The sequence below is a fragment of the Pelodiscus sinensis genome, chromosome 25 (genome assembly GCF_052426305.1).
Source record: "Pelodiscus sinensis isolate ZL-2025 chromosome 25, ASM5242630v1, whole genome shotgun sequence".
NCBI classification, from domain to species: Eukaryota; Metazoa; Chordata; order Testudines; family Trionychidae; genus Pelodiscus; species Pelodiscus sinensis.
The window spans coordinates 21691245-21715311 of NC_143076.1; the positions used below are offsets into that span (position 1 = coordinate 21691245).

Consider the following 24067-nt stretch of genomic DNA (forward strand, 5'->3'; position numbering starts at 1 on the left):
CAGAGAACTGATTTTTAAATTGGCTCCTCTTGTAGACCGGCTCCTGCCTGGCACCCCATGCTGCTGCCTTTGATACAGGGGCAGCAGCATGAAGTGGCAGGGGGCTCCCCGGGAATGGGGCTGGACTGCACTAGCTGCTGGCCCCGCCCCGGGGGACTATAGAATAGTCGACTAACCACTAAGAATTCATGCAGTTAGTCGACTATTATATTACCTGATAGTTAACATCCCTAGTCCAGACCTGCAAGTCTTTGATAACCCTGAATTTTGAGTCAGGTGAACTACTATTTTGGTGGAAATTGCTTCATTGTTCTGACAGTTGTAAGTGATATTTCATTTTGTGTTTTGGCATTTGTTTGAATAAAAGCCTGAGAGCACAAGGTGCATACCCACGATAAATGAACTGGAGAAGTAGGGTTGCACAAAAATCAGTGAATGAAACCAATGAACTGTAGATTAGTGTACATTGGTTTCTATATCATCATGTGAATTAATTACTATTTCAAATTGTTATAGGTGGTTATGTTTCTCACAGGTACTTTTCATAGGTGGCAAGTTATATGGGTCCATGGTACCCAGATATCAAGAATACTCCTCACCGGGGGGCCCTGCTCCACCAAAGTTTGGGGCCAGTACTCCCCACTGTCCTCCACAGAATCCCCTAGCCCTGCCTGCTGCCCATGGGTAATTTAAAACTCGCTGGGGCCACTACTGGCAGCATAGCAAGGCTAGAGCAGCTTCCTGACGCTTACTCAGCACAGCTGCTGGCATATCTGTCCCTGTGACCACCTCTACTATGGAGTTTGCCCATACTCCTTACCCCTGCCACTGGGCACAGGGAATGTGGGTTGGGGTTTTCAAAGAAGCCTACACAAAATAGGCACCTAACTTCCATCAGTCTGTTGGAAAAGCCCAGCTGTTACAAAGAAAGATTTTGTATCTTCTGAAATGTTTAGAAAGAAAAAAAGATTTTCAAGTGTCACTGAATCTGCATCACCATGCCATGGCAATCCAGGAAGGTTGCATTTTACATCCTCAGGGTGACAACTTCTAACCTCTTCAGTTCTCTCACTCCTGATACCTCAAAGTTTAGAGTTACCAGACATTCCAGTTATTGCACTGAGATCTGCCATCTGTGCTACTGAGAAAAACACAATGGACAAGGTTCCAGACTGCTTACCCGTGCTACTGCTCTGTCAGAAAGGTACCCAGCTGCGATGCTTCCTACCAGGCCCCCAATCTCCAAGGCACTCATGTAAGAACTGCCTAGAACACAGGATAAGAGGGCGTGGTTAGGCATCAGATCCAGGAAGGAAACACCAAACCAATTTCTTATGAATGGTTTATGTTTGTGCACAGGGAACAGTTCAGTATAAAGGCATATCAGAGAGAACAGAACAACTAGCACGAACATGCTTATACTTTGCTTGGTCTCCTAGGTTCCCCAGTTCTTCTCAGAGTATCTGATACGGTTTGTTGGTTTTAGTTAAGTAGTGTTTGATTTAAGACCTGAGGGGTAGTACCACAGCAACAGCCCAGGAGACTGAAATTCTCTGTTCACAGAGCAGGGGCAAACCAGGCAGTACCATGGCAGATTTCTCTCGCATATGGGACACACTGGCAGAGAGACAAACACCAATCTGTGAGGCTCACTTAGGGTGAGAAAAGACAACAGGTCAATCACAATGACTTAGTCACTCACTGGTGTCTCTACAAAGGCACCAACTGCTGCCCTTTGTATTGGGGGTTTCTTGGTCATGCACCTGATCATTAGGAACTGGTCAGTCACAAACTCATTTCATATATGTCACCAAACAGTCACCAATGGGCACCTTGGCTTACCTCAAGACCAGGGTGAACTGGAAAGTGTGATCTAATGAGGTAGTGCATGCATTTTCCTGTGCACCAATATCAGGAAATGTATTTCTTTCCTGTACCATTTGCTGACCCTAATCATCTGGACTGGTATTTTCAAGGACACTCAGATCCCATTAAAATGGGAACAGAACATCTTGAAAATTACATCCTTGAGCTTTAAAACGAGGCTCTTGTGCCTTACCCACAAGAGCAGACTGTCCTCTCTCCTGAATCAGAAAAAGCTGACCCCAATCTGTACAACACGTCTTCACTCCAAAGACAACCAGGTAGCCACTTGAAAGGACCCAGAGGTATGGTGAGAGAAGCAGCTCTGCCAGTGTGCTATGATCTCCAGATAAGCCTGAAAGGCAAAACAGTAAAAACACCATTACACCACTTGGATGTAGCAACAGGGTAGTGTCAACCCATCAGCAAGGCAGAATGATCTGCAAGTGGGTTGTGTGTGTAGTAGGGATGTTAGCGGTTAGTTAGCAAACCATTTAACCTCTAAGCAATTGCTTATTGGTTAACAGTCCCGGTTAACCACAACATCCTCCACCCCGCATGCTCTGCATTTAAAACTTGGACCAACAGGCCAGCTCAGTCCCAGCCTACTGGTCAAGTTTTAAATGAACAGCATGTAGGGGAGCCACCTGCCACTCCATGCTGCTGCCTCTGATGCAGAGACAGCAGCACGGGATGGCAGGTGAGAGTCAGTCTATGCGGGGATCCTGTATCAGAGGCAGTAGTGCAGGATGGCAGCAGCCCCTGTCCACAGGGGGCCCGGGCTCGCCGCAGACAGAGGCTACTCCATGGGATGGTGAAGCAATCTCTGACCACAAGGAGCTCGGGGCTACCCATGGACGGGAAGCATTTTAATAACCATGTAACCGCTAAGAATATTGCGGCTACATGATTACTAAAATAAACAATTTCTAACATCCCTATGGCATAGTGGGAGCAACCTTGTAACAGTAAATCTCTTCTAAATGTAAAAGTAGTTCATAGTAACTAGTCGTGATTGGCCATTGCTACCACCCATTTGCTCTGTACAAAGAATCCTGTCTATGGTATTTATTCCACTTAGTTACATTAAAAAGCTCACAATGATAAACATTTTACTTCGCATAACTCTGTTCTCGTACGGTTCCCAGTGAATAGAGGATATTGGAGAACATGCTGTCAATTCCTTCATATTTTGTTTCCAATCTTCTTCACTCGTCTGTGAAAGAAGCTGCGTACATCCCACCCAGCATGTTGCATTTAAGCTAGCTTCTCCATTCTTACATGAACCTGCCAGTTATATCTGCTAACACTCATATCCCCAAAACACAATTGTGGTATCAATTGTGTTCCCAGGACAGTTACCAAACGTCAATTCCATCCACAAAAGATTTACAAGGCAATGCAGAAGTCAGTACTTCACATAAATTTTTGTAGGCTTGTAAATACAGTGACAGACCTTGTGATGCAACAACCTCCAGACCTTTTGCTCTTAAGAGAAGCGTCATGTCCAGTGAATTGAACCAATATTTATTAACTACATGTCCTAATTCAGGACACCAAATGTTGATCAGAGTCCACTCAAGCTAGGGTCAATAAAACAGGAGACAGAATTCTCTGTTTATTGGAGACCTGTGGGGACATGCCAAAGGTAGCACTTCTCTCTGCTGTTCAGTAGGAACAAATAATTATGCTTTGCACTAGAGCTCTGCATGGAATTAGCATAAAGCCCTGCAGTAGGATTGGGATCCTGTGAGTCTCACAGGACCAGCTGCCACAATACCAGGAGTAGCTGACAGTGAGATTAGAAGTCCAACACAATGTTTACTTTACACTTGTCATGTTTGAGATCCTCCATGCCAGACATGAATAATATAAGACCCCATGGGAAATAGAAGAATATTAACAGAGACATTTCACAGATGGGGAGTCTATGGCACACAGAGCTGAAGTGACTTGTTGAGGGTCCACAGAGTCAGTGGAAAAGCTGGGAATAAATGTAAAAGTGGCTCAGGAACTTTCCCTGACCTATAACCACGCATTAGATGGCAGTCTCTTGCTTTTTTTCACACTAGAAGACACACAGGGATTGGCACACACAAAGGATTCTCTTCCCGTGATACCTTGTAGTATACTACTGCAAGCAGATCTGGAGTTCAATACTGTGAGCACCAAGTTCAGGAAATTGGAAGGGTTTGGTTCCTGCACCAGGGAGACTCATATTTTCAATTTTTGGTAGAACATGTCCCTTCTCCTCTTTCTGCCTACATTCCTCCTTAATTGTAAGGTGAGGAGTCTAATGCTCACCTTTTTTCCCTTTCGTGGTTCCTGGTTCAATGTTTGGTAGCCCAACATCAGAGGGCTCATTTTTAATCAGAACAAGACAAACAAATGAGGTGCCCATGCAGATGAAGCCAGAGATGGATAGAGTTGTGCGCCAGTCGTAGCTCAGAGCCATCAGAGCAGCAACAATAGGGCCCAAGCCACCTGCCAGATTCATGCTGGTGGAGAGGATTGCCCACCACGTTCCAAACTGGGAAGGCTCAAACCACTGTGCAACAGGGAAAGATAGAGAGTGTGAGCAAAGATGCCTGGAGTGGGAATTAGATTCATCTCCAAAAACCTGCAGTTAAATAGTCCCTTCGTGGCCAATTCAGATCCTAGCAGATAGATGTTTATAAAAGTAGATGCAAAAAATATTTTATTCTTTAACATTCCCTTTCATCCAAGAAACTCAGAGCTGTTTGAAAACATTAATGAAGTAGGGATGTGAACAACTAGTCGCTCCCCCCCGCCCTTGCTGTCTCTATCAGAAAGAGGCAGCGGAGAAGAGGGGATGCTTCAAAGTGGCAGCGCCGCATGGAGCCCAGGGCCAGATCCCAGGCTCCATGTGGTGCTGCTGCTTTGAAATCCTGTATGCAGCCCGGGCCCTGGGCTGCACATGACGTTTCAAAGCAGAAGCACCACGTGAAGCCCGGGATCACTCCCTCGCTGACGCAAGGCTCCATGCAGCGCTGACACTGTGAAATGCCGCTGGGAGCCGGACGGTGGGCTCCCCACAGCATTTCAAAGCAGCAGCACTTCATGGAGCCTGATGACAGCTGGGAACTCCTGCAGGGTCTGGGTAGGTCTGGAAGGGGGAGGCTTCACATGCTGTCCCCACCCCCAGCCCAATCTCTCACTCCCACTGGCCAGAACCCAGAGGATCCCAGAGGAGTAAGCCATGGACCACATTCAAAGGCTTGGTGGGCTAGGTTTGGCCTGTAGGCTATATTTTGCTCGCACCTGGTTTACAGGGAAGTTTCTACGAATGCTAGTATGGAAGAAAGGGTGAGACCTTCTCCATGGCAGTGCCTTCTTTGTTATTGCCTTAGATCATGTCATTTGAACATTTCTACAGAGAACCACAGATTTTAGCCCCTAGCTTTATAATGGTAAACTTTTCCTTCTTCCCATGGCTAAATTATCCAGTTGTGGCTTCTGAGGCAGCACGCACGCACGCATATACACAAAATTCAGCAGGGGCCCTGTTCACATACTGTATGTCTCTTGACATTCTGTGCAGGCAGACTGGTAGGTTTTTTTTCCTCCTGGAGCAGAAGGAGTATGTATCATTCTCCCAAAATATCCTGAACTGCAACATGATCTGGCTTGTGATTTATAACTTATGTGCCCACTGCCAGTTTAAACCAAACTTCATTATCATTCCCTCGCTCAGCAGTGGACAACTGCTAAAGGGAGGAGGCTATGGTGCCTCTGTTTCCACAAATCAGGGACTGGAATCCAGCAATTGGGGTTTCTCATGACTACAAATTCTGTTGCTATGGTGATTTAGCAAATTAAACTACAATTACCTACCAAAGCTTCATGCTTAAGACAAACAAATGGAGTAAATAACTCTCCAACTTGAGTGTTCTTGGCTTGAATACATAGCAAGAGGCATGAGACACTCCTTCTCCAGGGATGGCAGGGATAGAGCAATCAAGAGTTCACAGACACCACGCCTGGAGCCATACCTACACTACATCTCCTGCTAGGAGAAGTGGGAATAGCTGTGAATTCACCCACCAACCTAGCCAGGGCCATGGCTAGGAGAGTGTGAGGTCTGGGACAACTTCTACTCCATCTCAGGCCTGATCCTTCCTTTTCCCACCCTTGCGCCACCCGTCCCCCTCCCAAATCCCCTCCCAAGTGACACAGCCTGGAGCATTAGTAGAAGGTCTGGCTCTAGTAGCAAGGGTTGAGCCCACCCCTGCACGCATAAGTGGCATGGCAGTGGGAAGTGGAATGACCCAACCTCAGCCCACTCTGCTTTGCTGGCTCCCAGCCACATAGCTCCACCTCCCCCTGCCTCCAGTGAATGTGGGGGGTCAGTCCCACCTCTTCCCCCAGCCCATCCCCTGAGCGACATGGCTGGGGTCAGGTAGCACTGCTTCCTGCCACCATCAGTGAATGCAGAGCAGATCTGACTTCTGCTGCAGGTACCAGGTCCCCTGCTAGTCCCCTGGATTGTGCAGGACCTGGGGAGGTTGCACCGAACCATCCTGTGGATGGGATGGCACTGATCGAAGCACAAGGACTGCTGCGGTTTTCTCCATACAACACCTCTTCTGGGGGGAGCTGCTATGAATATCACACAAAGCAAGCATTCCTGTATCATCATTTATTCAGGTCTCCTAGTCAGGGCTTCATTTGTAGTGAAAGAGATATTTCACTTTCGTAATTGACACAGCAAGCTCAGAAGTGCTGGGGCTAGGAACTGCCAAAATAAACTATAACACCGTGGTCCCCAACCCGGCGCCCGCCGGGCTCTTCACATGCGCCCGCGGAGCAATCTGGGCTGGCCCTGCCCCTGGGCGTGCAGCAGGTGCCAGCCCTGGGCGCATGGCCGGTCCCGCCCCCGGGTGCACCACGCGTGCCCCGGGCCCGGCGCCGGCCCCGCCCTTGGCTCCACCCCTGGGTGCGTACGGGGGAGGGCGCCGGGCACGCAGCGCTTACGGGGGGCGCTAGCCCCGGGCGCGTGGCTATGGGGGGGGCCCCGCCGCCGGGCATGCGGCTGGGGGGGGCCGCCCCCGGGCGGGCAAGTGTCCCCGCCCCCTGGCGGGCGAACGGCCACGCCCCCTGGCGCCCGACAACCTGAAAAGGTTGGGGACCACTGCTATAACACAAATTAAGCACTACTCCTAGCATTTAAATCTGGGAGTGTACCCCTGCCCCCCCCCCAAAAAAGGAGGGGGGATTTTCAAAGTATACTTACTTTGCGCAGTACCTTCCCACATGGTGGCCATCCCAGTCCTTGTGCCAGACCGTTCAGAAACCACAGCCCTGAAAAGACTGTAACAGTAGAGCTCCAAGAAAAGACAACATTAACTATGCCGACCAGAAGAAGGCCAGATGAGAAGAGCCAGCGAGCACTCATTTGATCAGAGAGGACACCACTGATAAATTTACTGATAGCGTAGGCTGCCGACTGGCTGCTAGTGATAAGACCTGCAATAAATCAGAAACCAAAGACATACATTAGTAACAAATTTTGTAACAAGATAGTTAACTCAGGTATCTAATGGATCACATTCAGGGTTGTCATTCAGGAAGAAATCAGTTCCACTAGCTATTACAATAACAGTGGCTTTCTAGTTGGTTTCTAGAAAAGTATTCCTGCAAGCAGGATACAGACATTAATATGATTAGCACCTGAACTGAGATATACATAATATGACAAGCAGTATTTTTTTTCTCTTCAAAGCACTGAGATGTCTCTAGCTCCACCAAAGTTATGGACACTGTAAGTTTACATTTTCACCACGCTAAAGACCCAACCATCCCATGCTGTTTGTAAACCATAAAGCATCAAGCACAAAGAATATGTAAGATATGGCATTAATGCTACCAATCGGCATCTCCCAAGAAAGCATTTTCCAATCTTTTTAGGCAATTGAGTTGGATTACGGACTTGTCTACATAGAGAAAATTCCAGAACAATTATTGTGGAACAACTATTCTACACTTGTTTCCCTTGTGACACCTTTATTCCACACCAAAGGTTAATCCATGTATGACTTATGGATATAAAATCCCATTTAATTAGTTAACCGGTTAAACATTAAATTTTATCGGTTAGCAAAATACATGGGGATACAAGGGTGAGTTACTCCAGCCCCCCACGCCATGGACTGCTCCAACCCGGCTGCTTCTGCTCCAGTGCTAGGCTGGGAGCCAGCAGCGTTGCACAGGGTTGGAAGTGGCAGCCGGGGAGGAGGAAGGGTGACCACACAGGCTGGGAGCTGGCAACCCCCTACCCACTGCCACTTCCAGCCCCACGCAAAGCTGCCGATTCCCAGGCTGAGCCAATTGAGAGCCTGTAGCCCCACGGGGCTGAAGCAGCCCTCTACTCATGGCAGGCTGCAGGTGAGGAAGCTGCTCCTGGGTAACGGTTAACTGTTACCCAGTAAACATCATCCATTAAGGATTCACATCCCTATTATGACAGTGTGTTTATTAACGGAATTCCTACAGAGCCACATTTTACCTCAAATATTCACCTTAGGTTAAAAAATCCTAATAATTAGCTTAACATATCTGTAACTTAAATCTTACTTTCCATGCCCAGCACTAAGATATGAAGGACACAATAAAGTGCCAAGATTCTGAACTGAACAGATTCAAGGTTTTTTAGGCACTAAGGTTTATAATGGTTTACACCAAGGCTACAGGAAACAACTGAATTTTTCAAACAAAACTATGTTTTTTGGGACATTTTGCCTAGCAAACCTATCTCAGGGCAGAAAAAATGGAGTGCAGTTAACACTGATTCCAATCCCAAGTTTGACTCAATGTAATGTGGAAATTATATATGGCTCCTGGTTTAGCTCAGTAATTATTTAAGGAATATTAGATTTTTGTTTATTTATCCACCCACTAGCAAAATACGGTGACCAAATGTTTGTTGTTGCTATAGGTTTTCTTGACCCCACAAGCCAAATGGCATCCCTGATCATATTTAAACAAAGATTCTACATTTGTTTAATTAAGCTTTTTTTTTTAACTACTCATTTTTTGAAAGAGTCCATCCAGATTAATGAATCAGAGAGATTGCTTTCAATTGTGTATGTGGCTTGGTTCTGAGACTATTTTCACATAACAAAAACCTTGCAGTATGTGAACTCAACTCTACAATAGCAGAGGATTAGGCAAATTACCTCAGAAGCCTCATCCATTTTTTATTTCTGCAACTCTTTGCAGAATAAGAGGTGACCTTTTGAAGTGAATATTCTGAACAATTAAAGGGGATACTTTCATGTCAATGGGGACAACATACAGATTTGGGTTAAAAAAAGATGTAAACCACAATAAAACATCCTATAAAAAAAATGAAACGCAACAGAAGTCTCCCTTTGGATTTGTAAAAATTCCAACAAAAACAAAGTTTGCGTATGCTTGTTTTTTAAACAAACACTGTAGGATTTTTTTAGCACCTCAGATTTACAAAGGGAAATTAACTACACAAAGTGAAACTAATTATTTGGAATGACCAAACTGAGTAAAAATGCAACAAATCAACAGTTCCAATGGCAACAATAGTTAATTTTAAATAATCTCTTTAATTTTAAATAATGTAAGTGATATAAGACGGAAGGAAATACTTAAAATGTATACAGATTTTTTAACTGGGCAGTGACCTTTTTAGATATCACAACTGAGGCACAGAAAGTGTACTACCACTTCCAATTTTTTTTACCAGAAAATATAGATCAAATTCAACTTACTTTACTTGAACTATCTTATTGAAGTCAATGGCACTACAGACACTTGCCTGAATAATGATATACAGATTTGGCCCTAGATTTTAAAGATGTAGAATTTTGATTTTTCTTCCTAGAAACTCCAATAGATGATTTCTCGGTCCACTTCTTCAGATGAACACAACATGCATTTAACATATGGATTCTGGTACAGCGCGTGCACACACACACACACACACACACACACACACACCCCCCCCAAGAGAAAACATGTACAAACTCTATCAAAGAAATTTCTTACCTAAGTCATCTTTGTCCAATTCTATTTCCTCCATGATTGCGGGCATAACAAATGAAAATGTTTTCCTATTGAAATAGTACAATGTATAGCCAACAAACATGGCAGTGAATATCACTGTTCGGTAGTAACTGTAACCCTTATCCATCATGGTACAACCAAAAGTAATATCTCAAAAAAAAAATCTGGCCAGTAGGATTTTTAAAATTTTAGCTCACTGCTATAGTGAATAGTTGTAATAGAAGAGTTTTTAAAAATAGCAACTGCTTTTAAATCTGAGAAAGGATGCAGTAAAAAAATTTGAACAAAAGAGCAATTTTGATTGAGGAAAAGTAAAACCGCAACTATCAGGGTATCTGAGCTGGTGGTTGGACTCTCCAGTTAGAATTCACATCCTGAGATATTTTTGCACAGCTACAGCTTTGTCAATGTTCTTTTTTCTTCTCAGTTTTGTTTACAGCTGCTTTCTGGAGAATTATTAACTTAGGGAACTCGTCATTCAGGACAAAACCATCAACCTACAGAAAAAGAAAAAAGTAAAGATAGCTTGTGATAAACCGCACAGTACGCAAAGTGGAAAGATTAGAGGAGCCTTGCTCAGTAACTCTTCTGACCTATGAGCTCAAACAGGACAAACTGAAAATAATCAATCCCTTTCCAGAAAAAAAAAATCAAACTAGACTCGCTACAAGGAAAATACAGGGTAGATTAAAGTCCTACAGCTTCAACAGGCAGTCTTGCATTTAGTTTCTGGTTTCCTTTTCAGTGACTCCACGAGTATTATATAGCTCTGACCTTCTCTGCTTTTTTAGCTGGTTCAATACTGCAGAGCAAGACTCTTCCACTCTAGTGAATTTGTAGACAGAAGATGACATTTAATCCAATCTGAATTATGCTAATGTAATAAGAAACAAAGGTATCTTCCACAATAATTTTGTAATTCTCCCAGTTACTGTTATGTTCTGTGGCTAAAACACAGATAATCACCCACTTGGGACTGTTACAGGTCTTATTAATATTTTCAGAATCTGCAAGTGATTGTATAGATATAATTCAATACCCTTTCTCTAGCAAATTAATGTATCTGTAGAAATGTCCAGGACAGTGGTGCAACTATATTTTTGTACCTGGTAAAGCAAAGAAACCAAATAAACTTTGAGGGAGGGAGTGCAAAAGAGAGAGATGCAACAGGACAAAAAGCAAAGAACTGGGCAATATTTATCCCAAGTGAAAAACCAGGGAAGTCAACCAAATTGCAGTAAGTTTAGATTTTGAATAAAGACTCATTAATATAGAAGAATAAATGGGTAACTGCCTAATTGGGTAACTGCCTATGACAACATAATGAGGCTTGAGAAATAATAAATGCAGAAATTCAGAGTGCAAAGGAATGCAAAAACAATGAAAAGCAGTCAAGCATGAAGTACTGATGCAAGTCTTCAGTCAATAAGCAATTACTCTCTTTTTGAACAAGGAAACTGCATTCAAGCTCATTTTGCATTTTGGAGACCAATCGAAACTTCAAAAGAAATCAAAAAGAAAAGATGCCCTGACAGTATGGGGATAATATCTGAGCAGCAACATGGAAAGAAAATCTTACGAACTAAGAAAAATATTTTTTAACATTCATTAGTGATGTTAAATAGCAGGTAAGAGACTAGTTGACTAACCACATGAATTCTTAGCAGGGATGAATTCTGTAGTCCCCGGGCATGGGGCCAACAGCCAGTGTGCTCTGGCCTCACTCCTGGGAGCCCCCTGCCATTCCCGTACCAGAGGCCGCAGTGCAGGGTGCCAGGCAGGAGCCAGTCCGTGAGGGGAGCCAGTTAAAAAACTAGCTCCCCTGGCGGACCAGCTGTCCGTCTGATACAGAGGCAGCAAGGAGGGGTGGAGGTGGAAACGTGAGTGGTAGACCAGATTACATAGGCTTCTCAGTTTATCTAGTCAGCTACTCATTGACATCCCTAACATTCATGGAGCAACTAGTTTTCAAAGGACTTTATAAACATAATGCTGAGAATATTAATTCCTTGTGGAAGGGGCAATATCTCAATTTGTTTACTGGACAGTACAAAGCACCAAATGCATTACCTAACATATAATAAAACAAACAACAATTCATTTATAGCCGTCGTGTCCAACCACACTCAACTGGCCAAATAGCCACATGTGGCCAGTGGCTAACATGTTGGACACTATGGATTTATAGGGTTTATTTTTAGGCAACTTATGAGTATTTTGGTTTTATACACACACATGGATTTCATCAGGTTTTAAAAACTGTTCCTCTTTGAGTTATATTGAAAGTTGGCTTTGCCTCTGATGGTTAAACTCCTATCTTTTGCCTCCTTTTGGCAGAGGTATTCTTAACTGAAAGTGAAGGTGAGAGAAAGGTGTATCTCCTAAAGAAGAAAAAGTCTGATTTCATACCAAGAATGTCAGTCTTGGCCAGCCAGTTTGTAAAACTTGTGACAATCACACAAGTTCTGTGGATCTTCATGTGCTGGGAGTATCTCAGTACAGTGCTACAGCATTCCTGGAAGCAACATGCAATCACTTTGCTTGATGGCTGTAGAAAATGGCAAAGGCTACCACATTCTAAGTGCATGTAGCTAAGACCCAGTAAAAGATGGTTAAAGATACTAAAGGAGGGCATGAAGAAGGTCTGTGTCAGACTGGAAGATGCACTTGACAGAACTTGTGAAGACAAAGAGTAAGTGCCACTGATCCCAACTTACAAGATAAGGCAAAAAGTGCAGAAGATAAACACACACATGTGTACTTACATAGTTATAATCAAATTTTAAAAAATATTTTTTAACTCTTCCCCTTTGAATTATATTAAAATGTTGGCCATGTCCAAAGACTTTGACACAGATAAGTTCCCAGCAAGCACCAGCTGTCCTCTCTTCAAACAGGAGGAAAGAGAAACATTGAGGGTATATTTTTAAACTACTTCTTATATATGTTCCTCATTAGGATTAAGTTGGTTTTAAACTAAAGCTAGAAACCTGATTCTAAATGTAAGAACACATCAAGGGAAGATGCCTTTACATTTTCAAACTGAATGCTCCTACACTTCAGTTAGTCTATAAGGTGCCACAGGACTCCTCATCGCTTTTGCAGATTCAGACTAACACGGCTACCCCTCTGATACTTTACATTTTCAGATAGTTTTACAAACATCTGGCTCTTTTGATGGATTTATCTGTGTTTCAATAGGACATTTAAAAGTTCATTTCATTTTTCAGAACTTGACAATTCTGCCTGCTCCAAAATCAGCCTACACAGAGAACAAGAGGGTCACATGATTCTTTCTAGCTATGCATTTCCCACATATTTATCATTGTAGATTCTAGGCCAATGGTTCCCAACCTGTGGTCCATGGATCCCTCGTGGTCCCAGATGGTACTGCAGGGGGTCTGTGGAAAGTTTAAAAGTAAGGATCAGGCCACCCCAGAGGGCCCAATCCTTACTTTTTTCCCCCCTTTTCTTTTTTTTCTCCCCCCCCCGGGGGGAGCCGTGAAATTTTAACAGATTGAAAAGGGGACTGCGCGCTCAAAAAAGGTGGGGAACCGCTGTTCTAGGCATCATGTAACAGCCACCAGCAAAAAGTACATAGGGAAACAGTGCATGTGGTTTGAGTCACCAAGACTAAGAAGTATTCAAAATAACAACACTGATACAATATAAAATGAACCATATCAACAGCTAGCACTATCAGTCCCTTTTACTGTTTATATTACTAGCACCTAGAGGCCTAAGTGTGACCATCATGTTAGGCACTACAGTAAGAAACATTTCATGCCCTTAAACAGCTGTTCCTAACTGCTGGTCCATGGCCCAGCACTGCTGGTTGCTGGGCTGCTGCACACCACCAGGCCATGTATATGGAGGCAGGGCCAAGATGGAGCAGGGTGGTGCACCACAGACAGGCAGACGGGGGCATGGAGGAGGTGGTGAATAGCCTGCACAGCCTGGTGTCCCCTGGGCTGTTGGCAGAGGCTGACGCTATGGGCTAGATCCGTGGTCACCAACTAGTAGATCGTGATCCACCGGTAGATCTCAGGGGCTCCAAGAGTAGCTCTTGAGCCTTCTCTGAACTGTGCACCTGCGCAGTGCATTTACATTAGATTTCCTCATGTAATGTAGGCGGGGCTTCAAGGAAGGGGTGGGGCAGTAGATCTTCGCCTGTTCTGAGACTTAAAAAATGAGCTTGGGTGTAAAAAGGTTGGAGACCACTGGGCTAGATGCTGGATTTCACCAGCTCTTCTGGGAGGGGCATATGCAGGGTGGAGCTGGGATAACATGCTGGGTGAGAAGGGTGGGGCTGTGGGAGGCAGGTTGCAGTTGCCCAGCCATTGACCACCCCATGCCCTCTGTCTGGCACGGCTATGACTGTGGCCGCATTGGCAACACTGTGTGTTGCAGTGGGGTACTTTCCCACTGCATGTGCTCCCACGTTGGGTGCCTGCACGAGCCTGACTATGCACAGTTCGCCCCACAGAAGGAGCTTCGGCCCCTCCTGGCTTTGGCCCCATAGGAGTCCGCCGTATGATTGCCACAAATGGTCTTGCTTGTGAGATACTTGGCTGGAAGGAGGGAAAACAACGTACATTTCTTAACAGTAAGAAATTTAAGTTTGTGTATGTGTGTGGCCTCAGGGGAGGGGCTGGGAATATGGGTGGGTGCAGGAGTCAGGGTTGGAGTGTATGAGGGGACTGGGGCAAGGAAATGGAGGGGGGCAGGAGTCAGGGGAGGGCGGTATGAGATTTGGTGGACTAGTAACATTTTGTTTGCATATTCATTATTTGCATAATGAATATGCAAACCTGCAAATAAAATATTACCAGTCCACAAAAGATTTGTTAATGGGTTTGCCAGTCCACAGTATAAAAAAAGTTGAGAACCGCTGCCCTAAAAAAGTTTAAAAGCTGAAGCTAAGCTTCTTCCTCTTTCATGTCCAGTATCCTGTTTCCAGCAGTAGCCCAACCTGATGTTTCCAAAGAAATTGAGAGAGCCCACAACACACATATTAATACTACACAATATGGGGATGAGATTAAATTGGGGGAGGTTGCTTCTAGAACTCTAACATGAACACATGTTGCCTTGAAAACAGAACTAGGTTCATAAACTTACCCAATCCTTTTAACCATCCATTCACAGTATTTAAAACATTAAAACATCAAGTTTAACTTATACTGGGATGCAACACATTATGTTGCTCAGGTCTGATATAATTAAATATATAGCACCAAAAAGTGTACCAGGCATTTTACAAAGACATAGGTTGCTGACACCAAGAATTTATTCTAACAATTGTTAGCCATTTTAACATGTGCATTGCCCTACCTGAGCATAGAAAGAGCAAGGTTCAGAACAGGCAGCAAAGGACTAGCAGTATGGTGTGGGTAGTGCAGCTTGCACTGCTGTAACTGGAGCTGCACGGATATAGATAAGGGCCTGGGTTGTTAAGGGACAAGAACTAAATATAAAAGTCTCTTCAGCTGCTCATCCTCCAGGTGAACGCTCACAGGAAATGGATACCAAGCAAAAGGCTAGAAAACTGCAGCACTCCTGCTGAGGTCAGGGCAACCTGGTGCACGGACTGCAGGCCTTAAGTGTGGAAGAGGCTTGTGCACAGGAGCGGGGGGTTCTGTACCGTAAGAGGCCAGTCTGTACGGTTATGTGGCTGAGGGAGTGGGGCATACTGTGTGCGGTACATGATTTACGTGTCTGGAGGGCTACGCGGGGGAGAGGCCGGGGGCAAGGTGGCTGAGGCCTGAGGGGTTCTGTGGTAGAGAGGCCCGGGCTGTGTGTGGGGAGGGGCTGCGCACTGGAGAGAGGGGGGGAGAGGAGCTGTACGGAGGGGGGGCTGCAGGGGGCTGTGCGGAGGAGGGGAGAGGAGCTGTGCGGAGGGAGGTTTGCAGGGGGCTGTGCGGAGGGGGGGAGAAGAGCTGTACGGAGGGGGGGGCTGCAGGAGGCTGTGCGGAGGGGGGGAGAGGAGCTGTACGGAGGGGGGGCTGCAGGGGGCTGTGCGGAGGGGGGGAGAGGAGCTGTACGGAGGGGGGGCTGCAGGGGCTGTGCGGAGGGGGGAGAGGAGCTGTACGGAGGGGGGGGCTGCAGGGGGCTGTGCGGAGGGGGGAGAGGAGCTGTACGGAGGGGGGGCTGCAGGGGGCTGTGCGGAGGGGGGAGAGGAGCTGTACGGAGGGAGGGTTCCAGGGGGCTGTGCGGAGGGGGGAGAGGAGCTGTACGGAGGGGGGGCTGCAGGGGGCTGTGCGGAGGGGGGGAGAGGAGCTGTACGGAGGGGAGGTTGCAGGGGGCTGTGCGGAGGGGGGGAGAGGAGCTGTACGGAGGGGGGGCTGCAGGGGGCTGTGCGGAGGGGGGGAGAGGAGCTGTACGGAGGGGGGGCTGCAGGGGGCTGTGCGGAGGGGGGAGAGGAGCTGTACGGAGGGGGAGTTCCAGGGGGCTGTGCGGAGGGGGGAGAGGAGCTGTACGGAGGGGGGGCTGCAGGGGGCTGTGCGGAGGGGGGGAGAGGAGCTGTACGGAGGGGAGGTTGCAGGGGGCTGTGCGGAGGGGGGGAGAGGAGCTGTACGGAGGGGGGGGGGGGCTGTGCGGGGGGGGGGGCTGTACGGAGGGGGGGCTGCAGGGGGCTGTGCGGAGGGGGAGAGGAGCTGTACGGAGGGGGGGCTGCAGGGGGCTGTGCGGAGGGGGGAGAGGAGCTGTACGGAGGGGGGGCTGTACGGAGGGGGGGCTGCAGGGGGCTGTGCGGAGGGGGAGAGGAGCTGTACGGAGGGGGGGGCTGCAGGGGGCTGTGCGGAGGGGGAGAGGAGCTGTACGGAGGGGGGGCTGCAGGGGGCTGTGCGGAGGGGGGAGAGGAGCTGTACGGAGGGGGGGCTGTACGGAGGGGGGGCTGCAGGGGGCTGTGCGGAGGGGGAGAGGAGCTGTACGGAGGGGGGGCTGCAGGGGGCTGTGCGGAGGGGGAGAGGAGCTGTACGGAGGGGGGGCTGCAGGGGGCTGTGCGGAGGGGGAGAGGAGCTGTACGGAGGGGGGGGCTGCAGGGGGCTGTGCGGAGGGGGAGAGGAGCTGTACGGAGGGGGGGCTGCAGGGGGCTGTGCGGAGGGGGAGAGGGGCTGTGCGGAGGGGGGCTGCAGGGGGCTGTGCGGAGGGGGAGAGGAGCTGTGCGGAGGGGGGGCTGCAGGGGGCTGTGCGGAGGGGGAGAGGGGCTGTGCGGAGGGGGGCTGCAGGGGGCTGTGCGGAGGGGGGAGAGGAGCTGTACGGAGGGGGGGCTGCAGGGGGCTGTGCGGAGGGGGGAGAGGAGCTGTGCGGAGGGGGGCTGCAGGGGGCTGTGCGGAGGGGGAGAGGAGCTGTACGGAGGGGGGGCTGCAGGGGGCTGTGCGGAGGGGGGAGAGGAGCTGTACGGAGGGGGGGCTGCAGGGGGCTGTGCGGAGGGGGGAGAGGAGCTGTGCGGAGGGGGGCTGCAGGGGGCTGTGCGGAGGGGGAGAGGAGCTGTACGGAGGGGGGGCTGCAGGGGGCTGTGCGGAGGGGGGAGAGGAGCTGTACGGAGGGGGGCTGCAGGGGGCTGTGCGGAGGGGGGAGAGGAGCTGTACGGAGGGGGGGCTGTACGGAGGGGGGGCTGCAGGGGGCTGTGCGGAGGGGGAGAGGAGCTGTACGGAGGGGGGGCTGCAGGGGGCTGTACGGAGGGGGAGAGGAGCTGTGCGGAGGGGGGGAGAGGAGCTGTACGGAGGGGGGGCTGCAGGGGGCTGTGCGGAGGGGGGGAGAGGAGCTGTGCGGAGGGGGGCTGCAGGGGGCTGTACGGAGGGGGAGAGGAGCTGTGCGGAGGGGGGGAGAGGAGCTGTACGGAGGGGGGGCTGCAGGGGGCTGTGCGGAGGGGGAGAGGAGCTGTGCGGAGGGGGGAGAGGAGCTGTGCGGAGGGGGGCTGCAGGGGGCTGTGCGGAGGGGGGGAGAGGAGCTGTACGGAGGGGGGGCTGCAGGGGGCTGTGCGGAGGGGGAGAGGAGCTGTGCGGAGGGGGGGAGAGGAGCTGTGCGGAGGGGGGCTGCAGGGGGCTGTGCGGAGGGGGGGAGAGGAGCTGTGCGGAGGGGGGCTGCAGGGGGCTGTACGGAGGGGGAGAGGAGCTGTGCGGGGGGGGGGAGAGGAGCTGTACGGAGGGGGGGCTGCAGGGGGCTGTGCGGAGGGGGAGAGGAGCTGTGCGGAGGGGGGGAGAGGAGCTGTACGGAGGGGGGGCTGCAGGGGGCTGTGCGGAGGGGGGGAGAGGAGCTGTACGGAGGGGGGGCTGCAGGGGGCTGTGCGGAGGGGGGAGAGGAGCTGTGCGGAGGGGGGCTGCAGGGGGCTGTACGGAGGGGGAGAGGAGCTGTGCGGAGGGGGGGAGAGGAGCTGTACGGAGGGGGGGCTGCAGGGGGGGGGGCTGTGCGGAGGGGGGAGAGGAGCTGTGCGGAGGGGGGAGAGGAGCTGTGCGGAGGGGGGCTGCGGGGGGCTGTACGGAGGGGGAGAGGAGCTGTGCGGAGGGGGGGAGAGGAGCTGTACGGAGGGGGGGCTGCAGGGGGCTGTGCGGAGGGGGGAGAGGAGCTGTGCGGAGGGGGGCTGCAGGGGGCTGTGCGGGGGGGGGGGAGAGGAGCTGTGCGGAGGGGGGGAGAGGAGCTGTGCGGAGGGGGGCTGCAGGGGGCTGTGCGGAGGGGGGCTGCAGGGGGCTGTGCGGAGGGGGGCTGCGGGGGGCTGTGCGGAGGGGGGGCTGCGCACTGGAGAGGGGGGAGAGGGGGGGGAGAGGAGCTGTACGGGGGGGGGGGGCTGCAGGGAGCTGTACGGAGGGGGGGCTGCAGGGGGCTTTGTACGGAGGGGGGCCCGGGGGAATAAGGCGCCGGCGCGGGCAGAGGCCGCAGGGCGCACACGGGTAAGAGGCCGGAATCCGGCCCCGCAGAGCTCGGCGCCCCCTCGCGGTACCTCTCCGACCCCTTCGCCCAGGGGCTTCCGCCCGAAAGTCCCGCCTCGCCCCCGCACGGTACCGTCGCCTATTGGGCAAGGAGCCTGTACGTCACCGCTTCTGCCAATCACAGGCAGGATAGGGCAGGACGCCGTCGGGGGCGGGAACTGAGCGTCCGGAGCCCGCTCGCTGCAGCAGGACCGCCAGGCGGCCGCTGAGGGGCCGGGCGGGGCCCCGCTGTGGCGGGGCGGTTGCCGGGTAGGGGGCGCGCTCGGCTCCCCGCCCCCAGAGAAGAGGAACCGACCGACCTGCTGCAGCGTCCACCGAGCGCGCTCCGGCCCCGGTTGCAAATACGGAGAGCGCGGGGGCGGGGCCGAGCGCGCGGGGCGGGGCTGGGCGGCCAGGGGTAAATGGGCCCGGCCCGGCCCGCGCCCCTGTGGGGTAGGGCGGGGGGACCCGCACACCTGAGAAGCGGGAAAGAAAATCCTCATTGACTCCCCCCCCCCCCCAGCCGGCTGCGGGAGATTGTGCGCGCCAACCCCACGGGGGCGCAGTGGGCGCCCCTGCCGGGGGCGGAATAGCCTGGCCCGCCCGGCCTGAGGCTCCCTGCCCCGCTCGTAGCAAGGAGGCGGGAAAGGAACGTTCTCCTCAGGTAACAGCTCAGCCGGGCATTGACACCCATCGCCCGAGACCCAGTTCTGGGCCTTGTGCAGACAGCAGAGCAAGCACGGGACCCAGTGAACTCCGGCTCCCCGCCCGCGTCTAAACGAGCTGGGCTGAGGAGGAGTCAGCCTTTGTTTACATGGAAGATCGCATTCGGTTAAATGGATTTGGGGATTTTCAAAGTCATGTCAACAGGTGTAAATCCCAGTGTAATTACTTATAAATGAATAGAGTAGTTTTAAATTTCATTATCCAGGCTTATTTTAATTCAAAGAATGGTTAGAAATCCAATAAGTCTCAACAGAATTTAAAATTGAATTAGTACAACTTTGAATATGAGGACCCATTGTAGAAAAGCAAATCTTTATTGAAACAATTTAACAATGGAGCAAGTACAGTTCACGTGAATAGTTTGCCCTTTTCCTCCCACATACAAGTTAACACAAACCAACCAAAATAAGTACCTGAAATGCTAATGGAAGGAAAAGAATTGGGACTTTATGGATGGGTGTCGACCAAGATGGCAAAAGAAAAAAAAACCCCACACAGCATGGCAAATCATTGAACATACAGAGGGATGGTGTAGCAGTATTTAATGAGTCCAAAATGTCATCCAATTGGGGCTTGGTTCTACTTTAGCCAGTTCACAGGAGCAAAGATGGAAAAGGAGACCCAATCTTCACTCACTCCAGAGGAATCAAGGTCTAAAACCAGCCACTCAAGTTTGAAGAGGAGAATACTTTTAAGTTTCCAATAATGCAAAAGATTTATGACTTTGCATTTGAGTCATTGTTTTGTCTAGTGTCACAGTAGAATGCACATTCTGGTCAATACTGAGATTTGCAAAAACTGCATGCCTTGTTTGTGTTTAATCTTTTAAAATGTTTAAAAAGATTTTTTTAAATGTTAATCAAAATCCAAACATGCCACACACAACTACAACAAAGACAAGACCAAGCTTGCAAAAAAAAATTGCTGCCCTGATCATGTCTATATGGTGTGTGCAATACTACTGGAGGAGGAGCAGGAGAAAGGGAATGAGAAAGCTATTTTCAATTAAAGAGGTTTTTATGAACTGCCTTCTCCCATCCACTTTCTAGTCTTACAGCCTATAAATGCATCACTCCTCTAAGCCTGCAGAAGATTTGGTTCCATAAGGACTGCAGCACTATGTGAATCTATCATAGGTTTTACTTTCCTTGGTATTTACATTTTTAACTGTTCTTACAAAGTTAGGGTTAGAAGAGTAAACACCCTATCTGGTAGACAAACAAAAGTTGCACCAAACAGTCATGTTCTTCTCGGGCAAATGTGTAGCTTAGGGAAGAACATGACCTTGTGGCCCATACTATCTTCTGTTCACCCAAAAGGCACATTTCCATCAGATTACTCTTCTACCCTATTACACTGTAACTACCCTGCTGTTATCCCTGATCGCATACTGCTGTGGGCACAGCACCATGAATCCTTAAGTTCAAGCCTGTGTCTGCTGCACATCATAACCAACTTGTAAAATGCACTGCAAGTCTTGCCGGAGCTCCATTCCCTGTCCCCTAAAATGTGATTTTAACCTACAATTGGGCCAGAGTGCAGTCATGCTGTTGAAAAATTAAACAGAAGAAGATCTGTTATCTTTTATAGCTCAGTGGCAGAAGCAGAAAGCTCAGCTACTGATGTCAGAGGCATTTTGACATCTCCCAATCACCACATAGATGTAAACAGTTGAGAAATAACACAGGAAAATGCAATTTCACTGGTAAAATTATATTGTCAAGGGCACCCAAGCACAATTATTGGTTTGTACATCCCAGTTATGAAGAGCTGACACCAGGCATCAGGTGAAAGACTCAGAAAACATTTGCAGACAATGCCAATAAACATGAACTACTGGCAATTCAGGATCATATCCACAAAACTTCTCTACCACCACCAGTAAGGGACAGTATTAATAATGTGACTAGAAGCCTGCTCTCAAGGATCAGACTGCAGAGGTCATTATATATTCAGTTTGATGGGATGAGATTCCATCTAAGGAAGAGAGACGTCTTCCCTACAGTGCAAGGACTACAGGAGGGCCACAAAACATCTAACACCATGTCCTAGGTACATGTATTCCCTTTCAACTGCAGCATGATCGCTCTTCTGCTTTTTGAAAGGAAAACTTCAGTTTTCGAGTGCTATTAACCAACTTCTGTAATTAAGTATCTCTCACTGCCTCTCCTGTATGCAGAAATGTTCTTATGGAGCCAATGCAATATGACTCAATGTTGAGACAACAGGTTACTGGGAGCCAAAAGCAGGATCAAAGATGGAAGGGCTATGCTAAAAGGCTGTCCTAGAGGAGTCCAAACTCCCACAGATCTCTTATGGAGCAGTTTCTGGGCCATCTCTCTGGTACACTAAGTTGGATTTTTGTTTCCACACAGTAGTTTGCTATGAAAGACAGGATGGCAGGGAGACCTCTCCAGGATAGAGGATCAGTATGACAATTTAAGATAGGAAGATGGGAAAACTGTAGTCCCTGTCTGAACAGACTTTGCTGTAACCAAAGGGGGAAAAAAAAGACTTCAAAACACAAGGAAACTAAGTCCAATTGTGAAAATGGGATTACTTGTAAGAATGCAGTTCAGCCTGAGAGTGACCCTGGGCAAGAAGGGTTAGAAGGTCCAGTTATCTGTACTTCTGTGGTTTAGATGCACAAGACAATGCTCAGGAGGAAGCCTATTCAAGGTGATTCACACCAACAGCAATGCAAAGCCCTTGAGACCTGTTTCTTCTGCTTATCTTCTCCCAAGTGAGAGATTACACCATAAGAGAGGAAAAGCCATGGTAAGAATCCACACACAAATCTGCATGGTCAGTGAAAGTTCTGTTTGGACTTGGAAAAGCGTTGGACAGCTTTATTGATAGCACTGTGATCTTCAAGAACATATAGTTGCCAGGCCATGTTGGGAGGGACTAGAGTTCTGAACTGTAATGTAAAAAGTCAAAGAAAGTTTAAGGAATAATCTAAACCACTTTACAAAACAGATAAAAGCATTTTAAAGAGATTGTCAGGAAGAGTATTTTTTTTATTTTGGTCCAATAGGCCAATGGAGACCAACATCAGATGCAGATTCGTAAGGGTTTGCATTAGAAGTAGATCAGGATCTCACGGGTGTATTTTAGCAGCATGAATATTTTCAAGAAGTTATGACATCACTGAAGACCAGAGGTTTCACAACAAAGCCAGTCTGATTTCACAAGACACTGAGTTGTAGGGGTGAGGGGAAATACTACCAAGAATAGATTTTTCCAGTTCTCTCTCGTTCTCCTCACTTAAAAATCTATTCCCATTTGCTGTTCTTGCTTGCACTCAGATTCACCATCAAATATTTTCCTTTCATATATTTTGTGTTCCAAATAGCAACTTCTGGTCCTTTTATATTTAACTCTGAACCAAATCCCATTATCTTCCTTTAGGTCCCTATTTTTTCCCTGATATCAAATTCTGCCTGATACAGAACTAAGGGCAAAGAGATGGCTTTAGCAACCCTAGTCTAATGAAAAATGAATAGAAAATTCTCATCCTAAGGCATGGAGCATCCCCACCAATCCCTATTTCACTTCCCCATGAATTAAAATGAGAATACACTTCCTGTTGGCCACAGCAACCTCTTTCCTTAATTCAGTACCTCTTACAAAGAAAGTCTTCTCTGTGACATATTTCTGGGATACCTTAAAACCTTCAACCTCACCAGCCGAGGCATGGCCCAGAGTGTTTGTGCCAAACTATTTCCTAAACCCTACAGGCTTTTGTGTACTGTTTTAATCTAAAAAAGAAAAGCCACTTTTGGTGACCCAACTGGGCTGTACTGGAACTCAAGTGTTTTCAGTGAGTACATGGTCATATTTCAAACATGAAAAAGACAGACAAAAACCTCACTCACTAAAATTAGTAACAGTGAAATTCTCAGGAGGAAAACAAAATTTACATCTCTATTGCATTTTGTTGTCAGCCTGTTTGTCATGTTCCATTTAACATGAAACTAAATTGGGTCCATTATGAAAAAAAACACAAATAAATAGATGTGATGCTAGAAAATTTTTTCAAGGGGTGCTATAACTCATCGTTCGTCCTGCTCTCTTCTCTAGCTTCTTGCTTCTTCTCACTCTCAGGTTCTATGTAATAAAAAAAAAAATTAAGTGAAATTATGAAAAAAGTTAATTGTATTTATAATTTCACTTAAATGACAGACATGATATACAATGTGGTTTTTGGCTACTATAATACAGAGATGTTAAAATGCATGTAATGAAGTTACTGTGTAACTGCTGAAGATGCTGCTCCAGGGCAGCAGTTGGCTTCCCAGGAGCCAGTATGTGCTGCTGCCTCCGTTAAGTCAAATCCCCACATGTACCGGAAGCCTGCATGTAACTGTCAATGTTAACCAATGAATCCAGGCTCATTGGTTAACTGATTACATGGTTACACTTTCACATCCCTACTTTGATATATTAAAATATATTACAATTTTAACACGCTGTCAAATAATAGGAGATTGGAGAATTGTGGAGGTGTG

At 48.4% G+C, this 24067-nt stretch overlaps 2 protein-coding genes across 8 annotated transcripts in view; both read right to left on the reverse strand.

Moving 5' to 3' along the window:
• Positions 1 to 19169, reverse strand: part of SLC37A4 (solute carrier family 37 member 4) — a 29267-nt gene extending 10098 nt beyond the window's left edge. The window contains exons 1-7 of one of the 7 annotated variants that reach the window (XM_075909684.2): positions 18925 to 19129; positions 15256 to 15344; positions 9904 to 10418; positions 7118 to 7350; positions 4168 to 4411; positions 2060 to 2218; positions 1181 to 1266 (exon numbers count right to left, since the gene is read on the reverse strand). In XM_075909684.2, coding sequence (XP_075765799.1) covers positions 1181 to 1266; positions 2060 to 2218; positions 4168 to 4411; positions 7118 to 7350; positions 9904 to 10051 — 870 coding nt within the window. In that variant the 5' untranslated portion in view covers positions 10052 to 10418; positions 15256 to 15344; positions 18925 to 19129. Of the gene's footprint in view, positions 1 to 1180; positions 1267 to 2059; positions 2219 to 4167; positions 4412 to 7117; positions 7351 to 9903; positions 10419 to 10514; positions 11372 to 11570; positions 12142 to 13275; positions 13323 to 15255; positions 15702 to 18924; positions 19130 to 19150 lie in introns of those variants that run through there. The other 6 variants (XM_075909687.2, XM_075909686.2, XM_075909688.2 and 3 more) reach the window with 6 other exon arrangements.
• A 678-nt stretch (positions 19170 to 19847) lies between these two features.
• Positions 19848 to 24067, reverse strand: part of HYOU1 (hypoxia up-regulated 1) — a 31631-nt gene continuing 27411 nt past the window's right edge. The window contains exon 25 of the mRNA XM_075909683.2: positions 19848 to 23666. Coding sequence (XP_075765798.2) covers positions 23605 to 23666 — 62 coding nt within the window. The 3' untranslated portion in view covers positions 19848 to 23604. The remainder of the gene's footprint in view (positions 23667 to 24067) is intronic.